Here is a 20129-nt window from a genome sequence, read left to right on the forward strand (position 1 = left end):
CGTATTTCCTCGCTGACTCACAAATGGCACAATGGATGAATTTCTCCTCAAGATCTTCGAGCTGCCACGTCAGACATGGTTATCAAACGAATCCAATGTCGACGTTAAATACTTGTAATCGGACCTCCTCCGAATTCTCCGGGCCGTCGGTAAGTACGTTCCGTCGGCTGAGAATGATCGTCGACACAGGGCGCTGCCGAAAAAAAGTTTTGATGAAAGAAATGATTGGTACACACGGCACTCGGCAAGGGCTGTGGCCAATCACAGCTCCCGAGTAACATAAACGGACAGATCCCGAGATCGGGCAACAAAAGTGTGATGACATGGTTCTATCCAGCTCTAATCAGGGGAAATGGACAGCCTCCGACCACTAAGGATGGCGTCCATATCAGACATGTTTTACGCGGTTGAAGGATCGTTCTAACCTGCCTAGAGTATCTTTTCAAGACTTTCATCCCTCCAGTTTGTTACCTGGCCATCCATACTCATCTGCCTAGAGTATCCTTTCCAGATTCCATCCTTTCAGTTCGTTACCCTGGCCACTCCTTGCTGCCTCGATATATATACATATATATATATATTCCATAAATACCATACACGTCCCGCTCTTTTCTTCCTCGCCGAAGTTGAAAAGTTCTTCGACTCGACGGGATCTTGAGGTTTGGACCTTTGTTACCTTGCACACCTCAGGAATGCCACACACTCTGCGTCCCCTTCATTCCACGACGCAATCATGACGGGCGAATCGCACCACGATGTCGAGAACGTCGTCGCCCGCGACCACGCAGAAGGAAAGGTCGGCTCTACACATCAACGGCCGAGCACGGCTTCCCCTGCACGACCTGGTTTGGAAAAGGCACCTGGAACCACCACGACCCCCGACGAGCACGACCGTTTTCAAGATGACTCGAGCTCGAAAGCAGACGACGACGAGGAGGAAGAAGAAGAAGAGGATCGAGCGTCCAGGGCTCTGGCGCGTATTCACTCCCACGCTTCCCACCACGACATCCACTCCGTGCCGTCCGAGACGTCCTCGTTCGTCGAGCTCAACGCCGCGCAGTACGAACGCTTCTCGCCCGGCCGGAAGATCCTGATCACGATGGTCCTGTCTCTCTGCGGGTTCCTGGCGCCCATATCCAGCACGACCATCCTGTCGGCCATCCCCGAGATCGCCGAGACGTTCCACACCAGCGGGAGCGTCATCAACGTCTCCAACGCCGTCTACCTGATCTTCATGGGCCTGAGCCCGTGCCTCTGGGGCCCGCTCTCGAACATCTACGGCCGGCGGTGGATCTGCGTCACGACGGCCTGGCTCTTCTTCGCCTTCAGCATCGGCACCGCCCTCTCGCCCAACCTCGCCAGCTACTTCGTCTTCCGCATGCTCACGGCCTACCAGGGGACGAGCTTCCTGATCGTGGGCACGAGCTGCCTCGGCGACATCTACACGCCCACCGCCCGCGCGACCGCCCTGGGCTGGTTCCTCAGCGGCACGCTGATCGGCCCCGCGCTCGGGCCGTTCGTCGGCGGCATCATCGTCACCTACCGGTCGTGGCGGGTCATCTTCTGGCTGCAGGCGGCCCTGGGCGGCGTGGCCGCCGCGCTCGTCCTGCTCGTCCTGCCCGAGACGATCCCGACCAAGAAGATCGACGACCTGCGGGACCTGCCCCGGTCCCAGAGGGCCAGGAGGATCGCGCACTGGGTCAGCCCGCTGCGCGTGGCCTCGCTGCTGTTCAGCTACCCCAACCTCATCGTCGCCGGGGTCGCGAGCAGCAGCCTCGTGTGGAACATGTACTCGCTCCTCACGCCCATCCGGTACGTGCTCAACCCGCGCTTCCACCTCACCAGCCCCATGCTGTCGGGCCTGTTCTACATCGCCCCCGGCGGCGGCTACCTCCTGGGCACCTTCGTCGGGGGCCGCTTCGCCGACCACGTCGTCAAGAAGTGGGTCGCGCGGAGGGGCCGGCGGGTGCCCGAGGACCGGCTGAGGAGCTGCTACGTCTTCGTCGGCGGCGTCATCCCGGCGTCGATGCTCGTCTACGGCTGGACCGTCGACCGGGAGGTCGGGGGCGTGCCCGTGCCCGTGGTCGCCATGTTCGCCCAGGGCGTCGCGCAGCTGTTCTGCTTCCCGAGCCTCAACACCTACTGCCTGGACGTCATGCAGTCCAAGGGCCTGAGCGCCGAGGTCGTGGCCGGCAACTACATGATCCGGTACGTGTTCGCCGCCGCGGGCAGCGCCGTCTGCCTCCCGGCCATCGAGGCCATGGGCGTGGGTTGGTTCAGTACCATCTCGGCCGGCTTCATGGTCCTCAGCGCCGTCGCCCTGTGGGCCGTCACCGTCTGGGGAGAGGGGTGGAGGAAGGCCGTGGACGCGAAGAAGAGACGGAACAAGGCCGCCAGGAAGGCCGAGAGGGAGAAGGAGGGCGAGAAGGTGTGAAGAAGGGACGTACGTGGGTGGTGGATTCAACACGATGTCTTTCCTCGATGTGACGGAAGAGGACACACGTGGGAATTGACATGGTGTCTACCTTGATACCAAATACAAGGAGGGCGCCACGGGATGACGTGTTGTTGACAACATACTTTGATGTTTAAGACGGACGGCGTCATGGGCTGATATGTTGCTGTCTGACTTTGCGTGTCGGAAAAAGGATTTTATGGGTTGACCTACCTACAGCCTAGGAAAACCATTGATGTTAACGACGATGAAATGACTTTTTTGCATGTCTAGAACAAGAGATATACTATTGTTTTTGAAAAGAAAGAGCGGGCGTTCGGGGGGTAGGGGGGGGATGGCATTTATTTTGCGGGAGGGGGGGACCATGGAAGGGAAAGGCATTTTGCACAACCGCACGGCGTTTCCTTACGACACAAAGATATTGGGGCAGATACCAAATTATCATCTACCTTAGGTAGGTACGTATCAAAAGAAAAAGAAAAATTAGAAAAATTGAAAAAAGAAAAGAATCCAAAAGGTCGAAATCGGACGGATTACCCTTGATCTGATCTGTCCTGTCCCCGATACTGACACTGATGAAGTGGTATATAATATCCTATTCTATATGACACCAATTCTATGTTGGCTGTCATGAAAATCCCGAATCACTTACATCCTATCCATCAAACCATGGTTGAACTAGACTCTGGGCTCTCTACAACTTCGATCCACTCTTCTTCACCTTCTTGACCAACATGTCCTTCAACTGCCTCCTCAAAATCTTCCCACTGGGAGACTTTGGGATGGCATCGACAATGAACAAGCCACCTCTCAATTTCTTGTGGTTTGCGACTCTTGCATTCAACCAACCATTGATCTCATCAATAGTTTCCTGATTGTCTCTCCCCTTTTTTCTTCTGGCCGAATCATTCACAACTACAAACCCCGCTGGCAACTCGGTGGCTTCTTGGTCGACCCAAACCCCCACCACGCAAGCGTCCTCGACGAGGGGGTGTTCCAACAGTTTACCTTCCAACTCGCTAGGAATCACCTGGAGACCTTTGTACTTGATCATTTCTTTGATGCGGTCGACGATGGTGATGAAACCGTCCTCGTCAAAGAATCCAACGTCACCCGTACGGAACCACAGTTTCGCTTCTTCGTTCGGACCCGGCGGATCTCGAAGAGCAAACCCACTTTTTGTGGCCTCCTCATTACGGTAATACCCAGGTGTCACGTTTGGTCCTCGACACCACAACTCGCCCGGTTTCGTGGCTTCGTCGACGTCGAGCATCGTCTCCGGGTCGACCACTCGAAACTCCATGCTCGAAGTGACGTTCCCGACCGTGTGTCGTTTGTCGAGTCGGTCGATGGGCACGATTGCACCCAGAGGGCTGGTCTCGGTCATGCCCCAAGCCTGACGGGCGACAAGCGTCGTGCCGTACAGTTTCAGAAACCGTCGCTCGACGGCTTCGCGTAGTTCGACGCTGAGAGGGGCCGCCGCCGAAGTGATCCTTTTCAGGCTACTGAGGTCGTGGCGCTCGAGGTGCGGGTGCTTTGCCAGCAACAACATAATGGGTGGCACGACCTGGATGGTCTCCGGGCGATATTTGACCAGACTAGACAAGAAGAGCTCTGGTTCGAACCGGGGGAGGAGCACCGTGGTGTTGCCCACGAGCATGTTCATGATCAGGATGCTGACGAGGCCATATATGTGGGATAAGGGCAAAAACGCCACCGTGGTGATGTCGCCCGTCACGTCTTCGGGAATGTGGACCATCCACTGTTGCGTGTTGGCGACGATGTTGAGGTGAGTCGTCATGACGCCCTTGGCAGTTCCCGTCGTGCCGGACGAGAAACACATGAACGAGAGACGTTCCGAGGCTTCGGACGGAGAAATCGACACGAGAGGGCTGGCCGGGCACGTGGTCGCGAGAGCCTCGGCGGTGGGAGGAGTACCAGTGGAGTTTTTGTCGCCATCGGCTTGGATGATGATGATGGGCGAGTCAAGTGTGGCGGTCGCACGCTTTGCCGTGTCGATGAGAGACGAGTGTGCGATCAAGTGTTTCGCGCCACACGTTTTGAGCTGTGACGAAAGTTCTTGCGCCGTGTAAGCTGCGCTGACGGGCGAGACGGTCGCGCCGCACCCCAGGATGGCATAGCATATGATGGCATAGTCGATGCTGTTGGGGCTGAAGACGGCCACGACGTCTCGTGGTGCGACGCCGAGAGAGCGCAGGCCGTGTGCCAGAGAGCGCGTCCGCTGGATGATGGCCCCGTACGTTCGCACCGCACCCGTCACGGCGTCGATGTAGATTGGTTTGTCATCCGGTGTGTTTCTCGGGTTGGAGAACAAGTGCGTAAGGAGGTCGGCCTTGATGGGGTCAATGGGAGGGAGGGAGGAACGAAAGATTCTAGGAGACATTGTTCTCTTTTTGTTCTTGGGCCCCACAGAGCTAGCTAAGCTGCCTGTGAAGTGCTAGGTAGGATATCATGAGAGCTGATGATGATGGCCGGACCAGTGCTTATATACCTCTTGTGGTAGGTTCGCCATCCTTACCTGGGCACGCTTGGATTGTACCGCTGTGGCGTGGTTGGAGGGGGGGCGATACGAGTTCCATTTCGTCAGCATCTAAATAGTACTTGCAAGTTATGGGATAAGATGGCGAGGCTGGCAGATAGGAAAAGAGACCATTGCAGATCCCGGGAACGCGAGACAGGGCATGCATGACAAACCAGAGTACCTGGAGTATCATTACCCACATGGAACGATAGAAGAGCTCAGCTCCATCGTGGCCGTCGCGGTGATGGTGTTGGCGGCGGCGGCGGCGGTGGCATCGTCTTTGTGTCGCATCGAATGAACCAATTGGGCCCTGACCGTTCCACAACTCACTACAAGTCCAGATGGCAAGGCAATGGGACGGATAGCGGTATGTTTGTGGACGAGACTAGCCAGGGCAACAGTGGTGCTCGTACTCTTGTTGGTCTTAGACTGAGATGTGTGGTCGATGTCAGCTTATTATGTGAAAAATGGAGAACGGAGTACATGCTGGCGAGAAAGGGGAAGGTGGAGTCGCGAAAAATAGATCACTGTTACTGACGGAATATTGTACTCCGTAGGCAGCACATTCATTGTGTCGAGAGTTGATGAGGCCAAAAGGTCCGAAAGGGATGGTTACTCTGGTACCTCATAAGATGGCATAAAAAAGAAGAAGCCATTGTCTAATCGGGCAAAACTTGAAAGGAAGATTGATGGACGCGGCTAAACAAATGGGCTGTTGGTGGCCACTTGCAACTAACGGAGTACCTGCCCAAGAGAGATAGCGAATATCGCCTATCATGGGAAAGGATAAGGTAGTTGTTCCTTCATCGATGCCTTACTGTAGGTAGATATCGTTCCGGGATCCAAAAGTAGTCAGCCAGGTAATCAGCTGCTGTGGAAAGTAATCATTACTCGAAACTACTGTACCGAGTTGGTATTATATCACGTGTGCGGATGAATGCCGTTGTCAAAGCGAGAGAACTGTACTGTACAGTATAATGGCCCATATAACTAAGTGAAGTTACATGGACTCCATAAAGATCGCTACAACAAGTACCGGCAACTTCATTCAAAATTCAAGTGCAGACCCGACAATCAACGATGACCCCTGACTCGGTTTTGAAATTACAAGCGCCTCCCGAAGTTTCTCCTCGCTGATATCAGGAAACTTTTTGAAATAATACTCCTTCTTCAGAGCTTCAGTGACGGCGGCGACGTTCTTCTGGGGGACGAGATGCACAGTGCACCCGCCCCATCCGGCCCCTGTCAAGCGACTACCATACGTTCCAGCCTTGCGTGCAATGGAGCAAATGTCATCAACCTCCGGACACGAGCATTCATAAACGTCCCTGCAAGAGATCTGTGTCCTGTTCATGAGATCACCCAGTTGCAAAAGCTTCTCCTGGTCAAGTTTGCCAGAGGTTGACAGTATTTCTTTAAATTGATGGACACGCTCAGCCTCCTCCAAGACGTGCAATGCTCGTTGTCTTAGCTTGAATGAGTCGGCTCGAATAGGGAATTTGGATAAGTACTGCTTCTCCAGCTGGCTGACTGATATGCCCAGGATCTGAGCAATGTCGTCCAGGGTATAACTGTCCTTGTCAAGTTTCGTGTTGATGATGTCAATCACTGACTTTATTTGATCCGCCATCGGTGCGTCCCTGCGACCCTCTTTCTTCATGACCTCTTCTTGGAAGTTGCGCAGACAGAAACCCAAGGACGAATCATCTGGATTTAAGGCAATGTCGTGCAATTTTGCCAGTACAACGGTGGCAAGAGTCACCTCGACGACCCTCAGGTTGTAATGGATGGGGGCTGTGACTGCCTTGTCGGATGTGACGAAAGATTGTGCGATCAGGAAGGTCACCTCGGGATCCGAAACCGGCACCGGGACGTGTTCAGCAGAAAACTTTGGGAAGAAATGGCAGTACAGCAAATAACCCCTCTCGGAAAAGATCGATGCAGCTTGGTCCATGCCTCCAGAGAACACGCCCACAGCTCGTTCGGACACGATGCAGAGGTCCAACAAATCTTGCTTGCAAATGTCGTAGTTGTTGGCAGCCATAACCGCCAGCGCAGATGCACAAACAAATGCAGCACTGCTTGAGAGACCACCGCCACTTGGTACATTTCCATCCACCAGAATCTCCATGCTTTGGGGTTGGAATGATTCGCCAAGTTTCTCGCGTAAATATGGCAAGCTGCCTTTCAGACCGGCCAGGAAGTAGTTGCTCCAAGCATGGTTTGCTTTATCAATCTCAACTGTACCAGATTTTGGTATCGTGTATGTTTTAGAAGGATACTTTGTCGAATTGATGTTCGCGATCTTGATGGTCGCTCCGGAGGTCTCGTCCTTCACCACGCGTGTCGCAATCAGTACATCAACTGTCACGGCCGTTGGTAAACAATCATATAGCGAGTAGTCAATGTGTTCGCCAATGATGTTGACGCGACCTGGACTCCTTGAGACAAAATCTGGTTTGGCGCTATATTTGCTCTGAAAAGAGGTGACTAAGTTCTCGAAGCGATGGCGGAGTTCAGCTGGCACAGAGTCCCCTGCCGAGGCTCCAACGTAGACATCGTCCAAGCTGTTGACTTTTGGTACCGGCTTGCTCATAGTGTCGACGGTAGATTGGTCCTACAAGGACCTTTCGTATTGATGGAACCCTGGAACGAATGCCGTGCACTTTCCGGAGTATGGTTTTGCGACCTCGCCCCGATTCGGATCAAATCTGTGCATGCACTCCAGCTCAATGCTCGTATCGATATGGAAGAAATTGAGCAAATAGCGACGATATCGAAAGACGAAGAAGTGAAAAGACTTTGTGTCCTTTCTTTCTCAATCTCAATGCTACTGTGAATAAGTGGCACCAGTGGCATTCGAGGTACTCGAGGGTGGGTTTATGTTGCTTCCGGAGCGGAAAAACGTCATTGCCGGAGATGGTGGTGGAGGTGCGTCATTCGCCCAGCTTTACGGAGTTCGATACGAGTCTGTAGTCTGCCTTGTCTATCAGTGTTTGCGATTGCCTAACTCTGTGCTCCCTACAGACACGAGACCACTCCAACGTGTTCGTGTCGACACGACTTCAGCAAGTGAGGCTTTCTCATCGGCCATGCGATTTCCTACGGACTAGTACTCCCATCTTGTTCTACGGTCCTTCACAGATACAGCCAGCCTCTATTTAGACTGCCATCTCCGATCTCTCCACCCTCCATAACACTCCGAATTGGACTACAAGATGGACTCCGAGGATGGATCTGATGGTATCTTAGTGAATGAACCACAACACCCATCTCCTCCGCATGATCTCGAAGCCGCTATTGAAACCGAAACACGGCCTCCTCCCCTCTCACGCTCCTCCACGTATGGCAAGAAATGCTGGATATGTATGAGTGATGCATCCGAAGATGATCCCAACAACCCACCTGTGTGGCGGTCGCCGTGTAAATGCAGCCTTACAGCACACGAGTCTTGTCTGTTGGATTGGGTAGCAGAGTTGGAACACCCCAAGAATAACAAGAAAAAGAAATCTCAGATCCAGTGTCCAAGTTGCAAGAGTGAGATCAAGATCTCAAGACCGAGGAGCTTCGTTGTGGATGGTTATCGATCATTAGATCGCGCCCTAGGGAAACTCGTCTTGCCAGGCCTTGGGCTCGGGGCTCTAGGTATGGTGACAACCGCCTTTTGGGTTCATGGCTTCGAATCAGTCTATCTGGTCTTCGGCTACGAAGATGCAATTCAAATCTTTCAACGCGCATCGAGAAAACCCAGTCGAGTCTTTGCTTATGCTCTGATACCCATCAACCTCATCTTCTCCCGAACCCAGTATGCCGACTTTGTGCTTCCGGGAGGCACACTATTTCTCCTTTCCACTCAACTAAGCGACAGATTCGAAATTGACATGACAGTCTGGCCGCCGCGACCAAGCACTGTTTTTGCATGCTTACCCGCAATGAGGTCGATGTATGGGTGGTTATACCACAAGACCTTCTGTAATCTGAACAAGAAATGGCTGGAGGAGATTCGTCCCAGATATGGACAGCAAGAGGAAGAAGCACAAGGCGACGACGAAATGGCCCCACAGAGAGGAGGCATTGTTGTTAATGACGATGATAATGGAAACGATCTTGGAGATGGAATGCAAGAAATGGCCGAGGAGGGAGAGGTCGTTCTCGAAGTGCAAATAGGGCCGGAGAACCAGCAGGGAAACAATGTTCACCACATCCTCGGAGAGCGTGGAGATCAATGGATCGATGGCACGTCCTCAATCGGCCAGACGGTAATGGGTGCACTGGCCTTTCCAGCTGTGGCGGCCAGCATGGGTTCGCTGCTGAAATTTGCTCTTCCAACATCGTGGCTGAGCAGTGCCAATACCTTAAATGGACGATCCGGACTGCTTCGCACCAAATGGGGTAGAAGCGTCCTTGGAGGATGTTTGTTTGTTGTTCTCAAAGACGCCTTGATCTTATACTGCAGATGGAGGCTGGCGCAAAGTCACAAGTCAAGACGCATCATGAACTATGACAAGAAGACTCAAAAATACTCAATATGAGAAGACAGTGGTGGGGGATATCACAGGGTTTATGGCCATGCGGGAGGAGAAGATGCAAGGTAGTCTTCAGTCCATGATAGATACCCATTAATGATATTTTAATCGCTTGATACCTCCTATTTCGAAGGAATGTTTCTCCTCTGCCTGCGCATCCATGCATGGGCTCAAAGGTATCCGAGTATACAGTAGTACGTTTACGGAGTAGACCAATTCAGACATCTTGATTCGCGGAATCGGCGTTAGTGACCCAGCCTTGCCAAGCACATCTTCAGCCTGGCCTCGCCAAACTTGCTCTCTTCCGGACGTCGCTTGCAATCTCAGTTCATTCTCCCCGTAAGGTCATCTTTTCCGTACCAGACCTTGACAACCTGTGTCTCGACGCTGCTTCCTGCCCACTTCCCACGCCGCCATGCACGGCTCTTCCGTACGTGCCGCTCTGGCAAAGGTCTTTCAGATCCCACTGAGGCCGAGCCTGCGCAATGCCGTCGCCAATCCTGCCGCGGCATCGACTTCGAGCTCATCAAATTCAACACCCAGCACCCCTCGAACTTGGAAATCGGCATTCTCGACGAGCGCAGTTCGGGCTGCGAAAAAGGGAGGAAAAGAGAGACTCGATCGAAGAATTAGTATGGACCGGCCCCCCCCCCCCCGTTTGATGTCTTGTCGATTTCGAACTAGAATTCGACTGCTAACACATCCTTTTCTCCCTCACTCTCCAGCTTTGATCCGTTTCTTCCTCTACCATCCCACCACGCTCACCCCGAGGCCTCTCCGATTCTCTCGCAACCGATACCTGCGCCACTGGACGATCCACCGGGCCTGGCAACTGTACCGTGCGAAAGTCCGACAGGCACGCCAATTGGAGCTGGAACGACAGTACAACGCCATGCGCGAGGCGAACGAGGAACTGCGCGTCGGGGCGGGCGACGGCGGTCGGCTTTTCCGCAAGGCCCAAATGAAGACCGGCGTGTGGAGCATACCGGAACGAGGAGGCGGTGTCCCGATCGAGTACGCACGCAGCCTGGTCGACTACATGGGGAGCACTGGAGGCCTGGGCAGTGGAGGGACGGGGCTCGGCGCAAAGGCCAAGGTCTGGGATAGCGAGTGGAAGCGGTAGAGTGGCTTGGTGCTTGCTTGCTCGCTCGCTAGTTCGCCATAGACAGAAAACAATGGGAGATGGAGGCGGCGGTGGTGGTACGGGATCCAGGTCGCTGTGACAAGGAGGAAGAAAAGGACGTTGGGTTCAAGATCAATCAAAAAGGAAACTTTTTGAGTTGTGAGGTGTTGCCTCTGGACATCACGACAGAGGAGAAACTATTGTTTGGCAGCAATCCAAGAGCGTTGTTGGCTCGACGATGATCGTGCTCGAACCGACCCGGTGCTTCAACTTTCTTGATCGACGCTACCGGCGATTGACATGGTCAACAGCTGGGACCGTTTGAGCAGGTTATCACCCTTCTGACGACCGGACCTTTTCCCGTCACTGTCGAAGGATTGGCAAGAGGTCAAAGGCAAAAATGCAGTCTGTAACTAAAGCCGTTGGATTTCTGGCCCAACAGGTAAGGAAATCGGGTTGGCGATCAAGATGAATCTGTAAATCGAAATGTATCACTACACCACCACTACGGAGTACCATTATAAATGCATGTCAAAATTTAAAGAGAAAACCGGCTCTCAAGAATGTCTCGATGACGATAAGAGAGCACATCCATTTCGATCGTCGCCCTGTGAAAAGAATGAATCACCGGGGGTTCCAACGGGGACGGGGTCTTGTTTGTACGGCGTGTCCTCTACTCCGCAAAGTGTCCTCGTCCATTTGAACCCATCCGAGCAGTGGACGAGTAAATGATGTGAAGCAACTCCAGACGGGGTTTGATCCAAGGACACACCTACGGAGGGAGTAGGGAACACAAGTACTGTACCTACAGACGGGTGACGAGGTTTGGCCGTCCGCCCCCAAAAAAGGAGTGTCCGTGCTGGATGTTAAAACTCCATACCTACGTACAGCCCCTTCAAAATAGACAGAGAGGTACAGAGTACTACGTAACTCTTGACGCATGACAGGATGGAGTCGCAGAGTACGTTCAGGCACTGTACAGTACGTGAATCAGGAGGAGGAGGAGGAAGAAGAAGAAGAAGAAGAAGAGGCCTCATCTCACCACCTCGTCCTTCCCTCGAGTTACAGAAAAATGGAAGCAGTTTTTACTACCGGACAGTCTAGAGAAAAGAGAAAAAGAAAATCCCATCATTGTGCTAATTCGCTAAAGGCCATTAAATGTTTCAAACAATACACATACACACCACACACACACACCTGTGTCAGGCGGTGGTGTGTTTTGGAAGAAGGCGCCAGTCATGTCCCCGGCTAGATGCCCACCTTTAAAAAAAAGGTTTTTTTTGTTTTCCCATCTCGACTCCGGAGAAAATGCTCATCCAATTCCCAATTACCAAGATGTGGAATATCCTAGGATACTGCGTCAAAAGCCTTGTATTGGTTTTGGACACATGCCCCAACTCCAAATGCCTCACATCCCAAAGTCGGGGGAGAAGCGCCCGGCATTTCGTAGAATCATTCGACGTGTCGACCGTTTTGGCTGTGATGGTAACTCTTTTAGAAAGAGATTCATTCGTCCCAGTAGGTTCACAAAATGACACAGCATCCGCCTCCGCCTTGCTTGCCATTAAACGTTAACAGGGCTGCTCTGGTGGCTGCTTCAAAGACATCGTCGACCCCTTCGCCCGTCAGACTCGAGCATTCGAGGTATTTTCGAGCTCCGCATTGCTGGGCCATTTCTGCTCCTTCTCGTGGCGTTACGAACTTCAAGCTCTTTTTCCGCATTTCCTCGATTGCCAGAGGGTCCTCTCTAAGATCCTTTTTCAAGCCAACCAGAATGATGGGCACGTCCGGGCACCGTTCTCTCGCTTCTTCAATCCATTTATGCCGAACGTTCTCTAAACTGTCTGGGCTGTCCACGCTGAATCCGATCAGGATTACATGTGATTTTGCGTATGCGAGTGGCCTTAATCGCTCATAGTCTTCTTGCCCCGCGGTATCCCATAGTGCCAGTTGTACCGATCTTCCATCTACTCGGCAGTCCGTAACGTAGTTCTCAAATACGGTGGGAACATAATGAGTCGGAAAATAGCCCAGCGTGAAGACCGATAATAGCGATGTTTTGCCGCAAGCACCGTCTCCGATGATAACGAGCTTCCTGCAATTGTGTCAGTCTTGTTCTCCAAGTCTAGAGCCTAACCGGCGAGGTGGGACTGACCTTCTCATAACATTTGACTGAGCCTGAGTTTGAGCCATGGTTATGTCTTTCTTGTCGACCCGTCCACGTAGTAGACGGACGACGACTCTGCCAAGGATACAAGTTGAAGGATCGGGAACTGCGACAAGAGGCTGGTCCGGGGAAGGCTGAAAATAAGAGGACGGAAACTGGGAAGCGGTGAAGAAGAGAAGAAAATTAGAAGGAGAAAAGAAGTATGTCGATCTGTTGCGGATTGGCTGGGCCGAGCTGAGCGTGGTTGATTTAGTCGTGTAACTGGATGAAATCAAGAGCAACGGATAGTCGCATGAAGCGAAGGATTGTGAGATGCAACTGCACGTTCCTCGCGGTTTCAACTACAGGCCGTGTGGAGGTCGTTCGACAGCGGTGCGATGCGAGAACTTCTTTTGTATCTGAGACTAGCTTGCAAGGTAGTGGTGGATTGTTGCGTCGTGGGGTCCAACAGCGAGAGGTCAACGACGACGGAGACCGGCAAGAAAGAGGCGCAGCGGTAATACGGATCGTGCAGGCAGTGGGGAGACGTCGGCGAGTGACAGCGATCAAGAAATGAGACAGGTGACTGCTGAAGAGGTATTTTTAGGTCGGCCAGAAACAAGACGAGGAAAAGAATTGAAAGTTGTAGAAGAAACGGGCAGGTGAGGAGGAAAAGGTGATGGCGATGGGTGTGATGCTGGAGTTGAAGCGAATTGGTGCATTGAGTTGCATTGCGCACGCCTCAGTGACCCTCGCGCAGCCTGTATGCTCGACAGTAGCCATTTCCACGTACTGCCGACCACACCGACCCCATAGTGCAATTTCTCAGGCACGGTTTAGGGACTTGAAGCGCAGTCTTAACGCCTGGTGCGCCTATGCCAGGGCCTTTGCAGAGGCCTTGGGCAAAACGCCGCCGCCCCACGAAACTCGCCTGCACTGTAACTGGCATCGAACTTCCCTTCAATCCAGCACAACCGCCTTCCTTACATCTGTTCAAATCACCACAACATTGCGACCGATTTGTCTTGCTGGCACCGGATCTCGCCTCCTTTGTCCTCGATCGATCTATCTCGCAACAATCAATCTTCGGAGCCCTTAGATTTGTCATACCCCGCCGGCTGCGAAACGAATCCGACACCTTAGATGTCAAGCTGATCAGATCTCGCAACGGCGTGAAGCCTCTGATCAGACCCTGTATTAGAGCAAATTGTGCTTCACGATGCCGTCAAAGAAGAAAGCAACAACCCACGTCCATGCAGCGAAACCACAGCCTTCCAACGACTCCCTAAAGAATGCGCCAACACCTCCCTCGACACTCCAAAAGTCCGACCCTGTCGCACACTCGGCCACGCTGATCAACGGACAAAAGCCTGCCAGCAAAGGAGACAACGATTCCAAGACAGGCGATACCACAGAGTCAGCAGGGGAACCCACACCGACTCCGGCAGTAAACCGAAAAAAGCAAAAAAGACGGGAGAAGGAGGCAGCGAAACGAGCCGCGGAACAAAAGCAACCCAATGGTGATGTCTATTCAATCCCGAAGCCACATGGACAACTGCCTCCAGTCAAGCAAGGGCGAGGCCCGGTAAAGGGCTACTTCACCGAAGAACCAGATTATCCGGATCCTTCTGATCCGTCCTATGCTGATATCGGAAGTCCCGAAGAAGCCTTTTACAGTGGTGACGAGGATCCCCACTATGCCGACGGTGCGGAAGGCATGCACGACAGCTCATGGCTGAATACGAGCAAGCGGAAAAAGTCCAAAGGTGGAAAGTCGCATCTACCAGACACCGAATCCTTATCACGGTCTTCCACCATGCTGTCGAGGTCACACATCCCACCCTTGTCCAATGCAGCTATGCGAGCATCCCAGAAACTGTCCAGTAGCGACCATATCTGGAACACCTCGACGCAGGCCGAACGAGAAAATATCAAACAATTCTGGCTGGAACTGGGGGAGGAAGAACGCCGCTCGCTAGTAAAAGTGGAGAAAGAGGCTGTTTTGCGCAAAATGAAGGAGCAGCAGAAACATTCATGCAGCTGTTCGGTGTGTGGACGGAAGCGGACAGCAATCGAGGAAGAGTTGGAGGTTCTCTACGATGCGTACTATGAGGAACTCGAGCAATTCGCCAACCACAACACGGACCTGTCCAGCGTACCGCAGATGATGGCCCCACCTCGCCCACCGTTCAGAAGAGTCACACATCCGATGGCAGGCTCATTTCCTTCTCGAGGTCGTGTACACGAGGTCGACGAGGACGATGAAGACCTGGAGGATGAAGACGAGTATGACGAGGAGGACGATGAGGCGTATAGTGACGAAGATGATTACGATGATCATGGGCTTCCGCCTGGTCCGCCTGACTTCTTCCAATTTGGCAACAGTTTGACTGTCAAGGGTCTGAGTGAACAATTTCCGGGGTCTTGGCTGGGAAAGCTGACAATCTTGATAGATGGCATACTCACCGTTGCAGATGATCTGCTGAAGAACGATGGGAAGCATTTCATAGACATGATGGAGCAGCTGGCGGAGAGACGCATGCAACGTGAGGAAGACATTCACTACCCCAGTTCTTCATATGCTCATCGAGATTATCATCAAGGTCACAATCATCCTCCTATAGATGATGACGATGACTATGACGACGAGGAAGATGATGAGGACTATGATAGTCAGGAGGAGGATGATTTCGAAGGGGACGAAATGGTCTGTTAAAGATTCAGCCAAAGACCAGCACAGATCTAACACATTGTTTAGGACTCCATGACTGAAGAACAACGGATGGAAGAAGGCCGACGAATGTTTCAGATATTCGCAGCTCGGATGTTCGAACAGCGCGTTCTGACGGCATATCGAGAGAAAGTGGCAGCAGAACGCCAGAAGAAGCTTCTCGAAGAACTCGATGAAGAGTCACGTCTCGACAGTCAACGAGAAGCCAAGAAGGCTAGAGAAGCGGCCAAGAAGAAGGAGAAGAAGAAATTGCAGAAGATGGCCAAGGATGAAGAGAGGGCTAAGAAAGAGGCTGAGAAGGCGGCGCAAGAAGCAGCGGCCCGCGAACTGGAAGAGAAGCGCCAGGAAGATCAGCGTAAACGACGCGAGGAGCAAAGAAAGAAGCGGGAGGCTGAAAAGAAAGCTGCCGAGGAGGAACGCCTGCGGAAAGAGGCCGAGAAACACCGAAAGCAGCAGGAGCAGCGTGAACGACAGCTCGAGCTCGAACGCAAACAACGTGAAGCCAAGGAACGAGAACGGCTGAAACGCGAGGAGATGAAGAAGAAAGAGCGCGAAGAACGAGAGCTGAAAGAAAAGGAGGCGAGGGAACGCAAAGCGAAAGAGGACCAGGAGAGAAAGGCCAAGGACGAGCAAGCGAAGAAAGAGAAAGACGCAGCGCAGAGAGCACATCAATCCTCTGCGAAGCAACAACCCGTAGCTCTGCCGCCTGGTCTACATCCTCCTTCACGAGGTTCAAGCATTCACTCGCCGCATTTTCAGGTTGCCACACCGGTCGTTCCTCCTAAGGTCCCTACACCTGCTCGAAACCGACAACCATCACAGCCGAGCCAATACTCTCACGGGTCTTCTCCAAAGTCCCAAAAAGCAAGCACCGATGTCTCTGGCAGTTCCATATCGCCTGCTACAGTGGCTATGCCACAGACACCAGCACCCGGACAGCACCCGAAGGCCCAAGGTCAACAACCTGTGCTGCATCATCCACAGCCTTCCGCACCAAGATCCCCGCTGAACAATCCGGGGCGTGGACAGTATCCCTTCAATGTGAATGGGATTCCCCCTGTGGGCGTCAATGGACCAGCCATGGGTGGACCAGGGATGATGCCAGGCATGATACCTCCTATGCCGAATTACCAGGGCCCTCCCGTGGGCAATCAACAACGTTTCGCCATGAACGGCATGCAGTATCCTCCTGGGATTGCTAGGCCATTCCAGCCAGGTCAACAGATGCCATTTGTGCCACAGGCTCCTGGACAGGTCCCCCCCGTGGCGAATCAACAGACTGTGCCGAAGCCCGTTGGCCATTCCAGGCAACCTTCGACAGACACCAGTTCACAACCGACGCCGATATCACGACCAGGCCCAATTGCCCGACCCTCCAGCACAACGCCTGACAAGCAGAAACCGATACAAAGATCGCCCGACGCTGATGTGGAGCATCTCGCGACACAACTAGGAAGTAAAGCACTGCTGGATGATACCGATGAGCCATTCCTGGAGAACGCGGAGTCACGAATCGGCCTTGCGCCTGTCGGTCCTCCTCCGTCGACGAGAATGCCGTTCGCAAGTAGCTTTTCGGAGCTCAAACAGGAGCCTTTTGCACCCATCAACCACGGATGGGGCGGCTTCCATTCTGGTGTATCTCCCGCAGCTAATTGGGGAGCTCCAGGAACGCAACGACCTAGCCCTGGCTGGTCTCAACCTCCATTTGGCGCCCTCGGTGGTGTGCCTCAACCTATATCAAGGTCGCATTTTCCTCGGCCGATTGCTGTCCGATTGATGCTTGTTCAGGCATGCCGACAGTTGTCACAAACTCCTGGATCCAGTGCCGACGGCTATCACCCCGCGCAAGCAGTCCTTCGACAGTTGGAAATGATCAAGGCTCCCGGTGAACCGCTTGTTTCCATGGACGAAATGCTGGGTATTTGCGACACAGAAGGGAACCCTCAAAATGGTGGAGGTTCGTTCGAAGTCGTCATCGACAAATCCAGAGGACAAGTTATCAAATTTGTGGAAGATGCGCCCGGCCCACACAGAGGCAGTGTTGGAGAAATTGGAAGCCCTGTCATGGGACACAGTCAACATATCCAAACGAGTCCGTTCGGGGGCATTGGCACAAGCAGTTTCGGACCGCCGGGCAGGAGTTTCTAGTGGCTGACTCCACCAAGGACCAAAGCTCAGCCTCATAGTGATGAGCGACGCGTCCATGCGCAGGCCGTGCCGTTGGGACTTCGGCGAAGCATGTCAGCGAATTAAGAGGCGGCTCGTTTTGTTACCGCCTGGTTGTTGTATGCTCAACAATGGGGAAAAACTTGTTGTGATCACGAAGGCTGTGTGTGTGTGTGACTGTGTGTTTGCTTGTCCTACTCCTTCTCTCATTTGAAGGGTTGCGTGTTTGATTAGCAATTCCGGCTCGAGGTTTTCCTGGTCTCGTTTCATCATAAAGCATTTGGTGACTGGTTCGGGATGCGTGGGCAGGCTGCCGTATCGGACTATCCGCCTTTTTTTTTGTCCCTTTTGAAGGGGAAATTACGGAGTCGTCAATTCAATAGCAGTGTCAATCATATGAAGCAGTGTTTTTGAACTGCGGGTATGATGATTGAGCATACCATAATTTCAAAAAGACATTTTTTCCGTCACCGATTGTTTTTGGAGATTGATTATGTATATATTTATACCAGTAGCTCCTCAAAACTTCCACCGAGTATGAGGCGGAAAGATCATGGATTTTATCTGATGCGAGATCATCGTTCACTTTTAAATATTTTTTGTCAAAAGAAATCACGATTATATGTATGCCCATTATAACACCAAACTCGCCGTGTTTACATGGCTGACCAAGATCTTTTGATACTTGGACAGACGTTGGAACGTTTGTGAGTAATTTCACGAGTGAGAAAAGGACACTGTCAGAGCGAGGCGAGGAATGGAAACCCCGACCACTATTTGCGCTGGCCGAAGTTCAGACACGTTCCATTGATCTCGTCGTCGTCACAAGTGTCTTCTTGGCGGGACGGTGGTGGCGGTGGTGGCAGTAGTCGTGACGGATCTCGACAAGTGTTCGGTGGAGAACAGGTGTAGACGACAAAAGCCCTTGCGGGGGGGATATGTGACGTACTGTACTGCAAGTGTTGTACATTTGAAAAAGTCCGACTCGGATGATCGGGGTGATCAATGTCGGGTTCTTTGGTTTGTGCTTTGAGCTTTCTCAAGAGTCTTTTGACTTGGGCAAGCCGCGAAAAGTACGTTGTAAAAGTGGGTTCCTCGTTCTTTGCGTATCGTATCGTATCGTATCGTGTCACAGGGTTTTATGGATGGCGGTGGTTGATGTTTTGATTGTCCAAAAAAGGAATTTGAGTAGTGAGAGTGCCGGCTTCAATTGAACCTTGCGTGTCATGGTACATCCGTCCTGAAACCGTCGTACATGGTAGTTGTGCCGCCGACGCTCGCGTTGTTTAGTTTTTGCATGTCCCATTCATCTTGTGCGGTAGTTGGGCCAACGACTGAGGCAGAGGCACTTGCATATGACGACGATGATATCGGACCAGCCGTGGTACCTGATACGAATCCTCCACCGGGGATTGAACCAGCCGCTGGATTCAACATCGTATGATTTGAAGCCGGCGAGGGTTCAGGTGCCGCTGCTCGTGTAGTGGTCATGTTGACGTCACCACCAGAATTGACCCCGAGAACGTCGTGTCCCGACACGGGTAACAGACCCTCGATCAGTCGTTTATAGTATCGGGCCTCGGTCAGACTTTCGCGAATGTCCTCTCGGGCCGTGTGCATGAGTTGTTTGACCGGGGCGTCCTCCAGGACGGCGGGTGACGCCCAGCGCCGGATCATTTCCTTCGTGGCACTGACGTCGAACAGGCGGTAATGCAGGTGGTCCAAGATCACGTTCCAGGGCGGGGCCATCAGGAACATCTTGTCGGCGTGGACGCTGTTGCCGGCCAGGAGGGCACGTCGAGGTTCGGGCACGTACCGTCGGACGTACTGGAGCAAAGCCCGTGCGGCCACGGGCGCGGTCGTGGTGGACTCGATGCACGCTCGAGTCAGGCCGGACGCGCCGTGGGTTCGGACGCACCATTCCGACATGGTGGAGAGTTGGGAAGGCGTGTGTTGGATCACGGCGTCGAATCCTTCGTTGTCGAGTGGGACCAGATCAGAGTTGGTGAGGACACAAGAGACGCTCATGATGGTGTCCGTCGCAGGGTCGAGTCCCGTCATCTATATTCCAGGACGCCGTTAGTACCAGCGAGGCAAAGAGTCCTGAAGGCGGAGGGTGAAGATCATTTGAAAGAGTATGTAGAGCTGAACCGTAGTATATACATCATACACATGGCTCACGTGGATTGAGGCTGCCCACATTCTCCGGGTACCTACCTCGCAGTCGATCCACACCAGGGGATCCGTTGATCGTGTCAACGCCATTGCACGCTGTCCCTGACCCCGGTCAGGTCCAGATGTTGACTACAGTGTCGTTTCAGGGTCCCATGAAATAGTAATAAACTGGCACCGACGGTGGTTCTCTTTTGAGCCGATATGAAAGCTCAGGGACATGAGAGTTCACTAAAGTCGCAAGGCCCAAGGATTGAAAAAAAGTAAA

At 52.9% G+C, this 20129-nt stretch overlaps 7 protein-coding genes across 9 annotated transcripts; 4 read left to right on the forward strand and 3 right to left on the reverse strand.

The window, feature by feature from the left end:
• The first annotated feature begins 435 nt into the window (after nucleotides 1-435).
• On the forward strand, nucleotides 436-2767 carry PV06_02269 (uncharacterized protein). Its single transcript, XM_016402923.1, has one exon. The coding sequence runs from the start codon at nucleotides 734-736 to the stop codon at nucleotides 2432-2434; it is 1701 nt and encodes a 566-aa protein (XP_016266820.1). The 5' UTR covers nucleotides 436-733; the 3' UTR covers nucleotides 2435-2767.
• A 3048-nt stretch (nucleotides 2768-5815) lies between these two features.
• Nucleotides 5816-7825, reverse strand: PV06_02270 (galactokinase). The gene has a single exon (XM_016402924.1). It carries the CDS (start codon nucleotides 7591-7593, stop codon nucleotides 6046-6048), a length of 1548 nt encoding a protein of 515 aa, XP_016266821.1. The 5' UTR covers nucleotides 7594-7825; the 3' UTR covers nucleotides 5816-6045.
• A 177-nt stretch (nucleotides 7826-8002) lies between these two features.
• On the forward strand, nucleotides 8003-9646 carry PV06_02271 (uncharacterized protein). The gene has a single exon (XM_016402925.1). It carries the CDS (start codon nucleotides 8216-8218, stop codon nucleotides 9527-9529), a length of 1314 nt encoding a protein of 437 aa, XP_016266822.1. The 5' UTR covers nucleotides 8003-8215; the 3' UTR covers nucleotides 9530-9646.
• Nucleotides 9647-9872: 226 nt separating this feature from the next.
• Nucleotides 9873-11678, forward strand: PV06_02272 (uncharacterized protein). Its single transcript, XM_016402926.1, has 2 exons — nucleotides 9873-10155; nucleotides 10249-11678. Exons 1-2 carry the CDS (start codon nucleotides 9939-9941, stop codon nucleotides 10644-10646), a joined length of 615 nt encoding a protein of 204 aa, XP_016266823.1. The 5' UTR covers nucleotides 9873-9938; the 3' UTR covers nucleotides 10647-11678.
• Nucleotides 11679-11751: 73 nt separating this feature from the next.
• On the reverse strand, nucleotides 11752-13477 carry PV06_02273 (GTP-binding protein rho2). The gene is made up of 2 exons (XM_016402927.1): nucleotides 12802-13477; nucleotides 11752-12741 (listed from the first exon to the last, which is right to left on the reverse strand). Exons 1-2 carry the CDS (start codon nucleotides 12837-12839, stop codon nucleotides 12171-12173), a joined length of 609 nt encoding a protein of 202 aa, XP_016266824.1. The 5' UTR covers nucleotides 12840-13477; the 3' UTR covers nucleotides 11752-12170.
• Nucleotides 13478-13485: 8 nt separating this feature from the next.
• On the forward strand, nucleotides 13486-18239 carry PV06_02274. Of its 3 annotated transcripts, XM_016402930.1 has the most exons (4): nucleotides 13486-15191; nucleotides 15246-15338; nucleotides 15396-15499; nucleotides 15551-18239. In XM_016402930.1, the coding sequence occupies exons 1-4, from the start codon at nucleotides 14012-14014 to the stop codon at nucleotides 17669-17671; spliced, it is 3498 nt and encodes a 1165-aa protein (XP_016266827.1). In that variant the 5' UTR covers nucleotides 13486-14011; the 3' UTR covers nucleotides 17672-18239. The 3 variants fall into 3 exon arrangements, with proteins under 3 accessions (XP_016266827.1, XP_016266826.1, XP_016266825.1); XM_016402929.1 differs by having other exon boundaries at nucleotides 15246-15499; XM_016402928.1 differs by having other exon boundaries at nucleotides 13486-15499.
• A 237-nt stretch (nucleotides 18240-18476) lies between these two features.
• PV06_02275 (uncharacterized protein) lies at nucleotides 18477-19992 on the reverse strand. The gene is made up of 2 exons (XM_016402931.1): nucleotides 19907-19992; nucleotides 18477-19750 (listed from the first exon to the last, which is right to left on the reverse strand). The coding sequence occupies exons 1-2, from the start codon at nucleotides 19952-19954 to the stop codon at nucleotides 18914-18916; spliced, it is 885 nt and encodes a 294-aa protein (XP_016266828.1). The 5' UTR covers nucleotides 19955-19992; the 3' UTR covers nucleotides 18477-18913.
• Nucleotides 19993-20129: the final 137 nt, after the last annotated feature.

This window comes from Exophiala oligosperma (genome assembly GCF_000835515.1).
Source record: "Exophiala oligosperma strain CBS 72588 unplaced genomic scaffold supercont1.2, whole genome shotgun sequence".
NCBI classification, from domain to species: domain Eukaryota; kingdom Fungi; phylum Ascomycota; class Eurotiomycetes; order Chaetothyriales; family Herpotrichiellaceae; genus Exophiala; species Exophiala oligosperma.

Excerpts from the sequence above, each read along its gene's own strand:
- PV06_02273 (XM_016402927.1), bottom strand. The coding sequence starts at position 12,839 with ATGGCTCAAACTCAGGCTCAGTCAAATGTTATGAGAAG. Across the intron at positions 12,742-12,801 it reads CAGTCAAATGTTATGAGAAG|GAAGCTCGTTATCATCGGAG; the intron begins GTCAGTCCCACC and ends ACACAATTGCAG.
- PV06_02269 (XM_016402923.1), top strand. The coding sequence starts at position 734 with ATGACGGGCGAATCGCACCACGATGTCGAGAACGTCGTCGCCCGCGAC.
- PV06_02270 (XM_016402924.1), bottom strand. The coding sequence starts at position 7,593 with ATGAGCAAGCCGGTACCAAAAGTCAACAGCTTGGACGATGTCTACGTT.
- PV06_02274 (XM_016402928.1), top strand. The coding sequence starts at position 14,012 with ATGCCGTCAAAGAAGAAAGCAACAACCCACGTCCATGCAGCGAAACCA. Across the intron at positions 15,500-15,550 it reads ATTTCGAAGGGGACGAAATG|GACTCCATGACTGAAGAACA; the intron begins GTCTGTTAAAGA and ends CACATTGTTTAG.
- PV06_02271 (XM_016402925.1), top strand. The coding sequence starts at position 8,216 with ATGGACTCCGAGGATGGATCTGATGGTATCTTAGTGAATGAACCACAA.
- PV06_02275 (XM_016402931.1), bottom strand. The coding sequence starts at position 19,954 with ATGGCGTTGACACGATCAACGGATCCCCTGGTGTGGATCGACTGCGAG. Across the intron at positions 19,751-19,906 it reads TGGTGTGGATCGACTGCGAG|ATGACGGGACTCGACCCTGC; the intron begins GTAGGTACCCGG and ends CCTGGAATATAG.
- PV06_02272 (XM_016402926.1), top strand. The coding sequence starts at position 9,939 with ATGCACGGCTCTTCCGTACGTGCCGCTCTGGCAAAGGTCTTTCAGATC. Across the intron at positions 10,156-10,248 it reads GAGACTCGATCGAAGAATTA|CTTTGATCCGTTTCTTCCTC; the intron begins GTATGGACCGGC and ends CTCACTCTCCAG.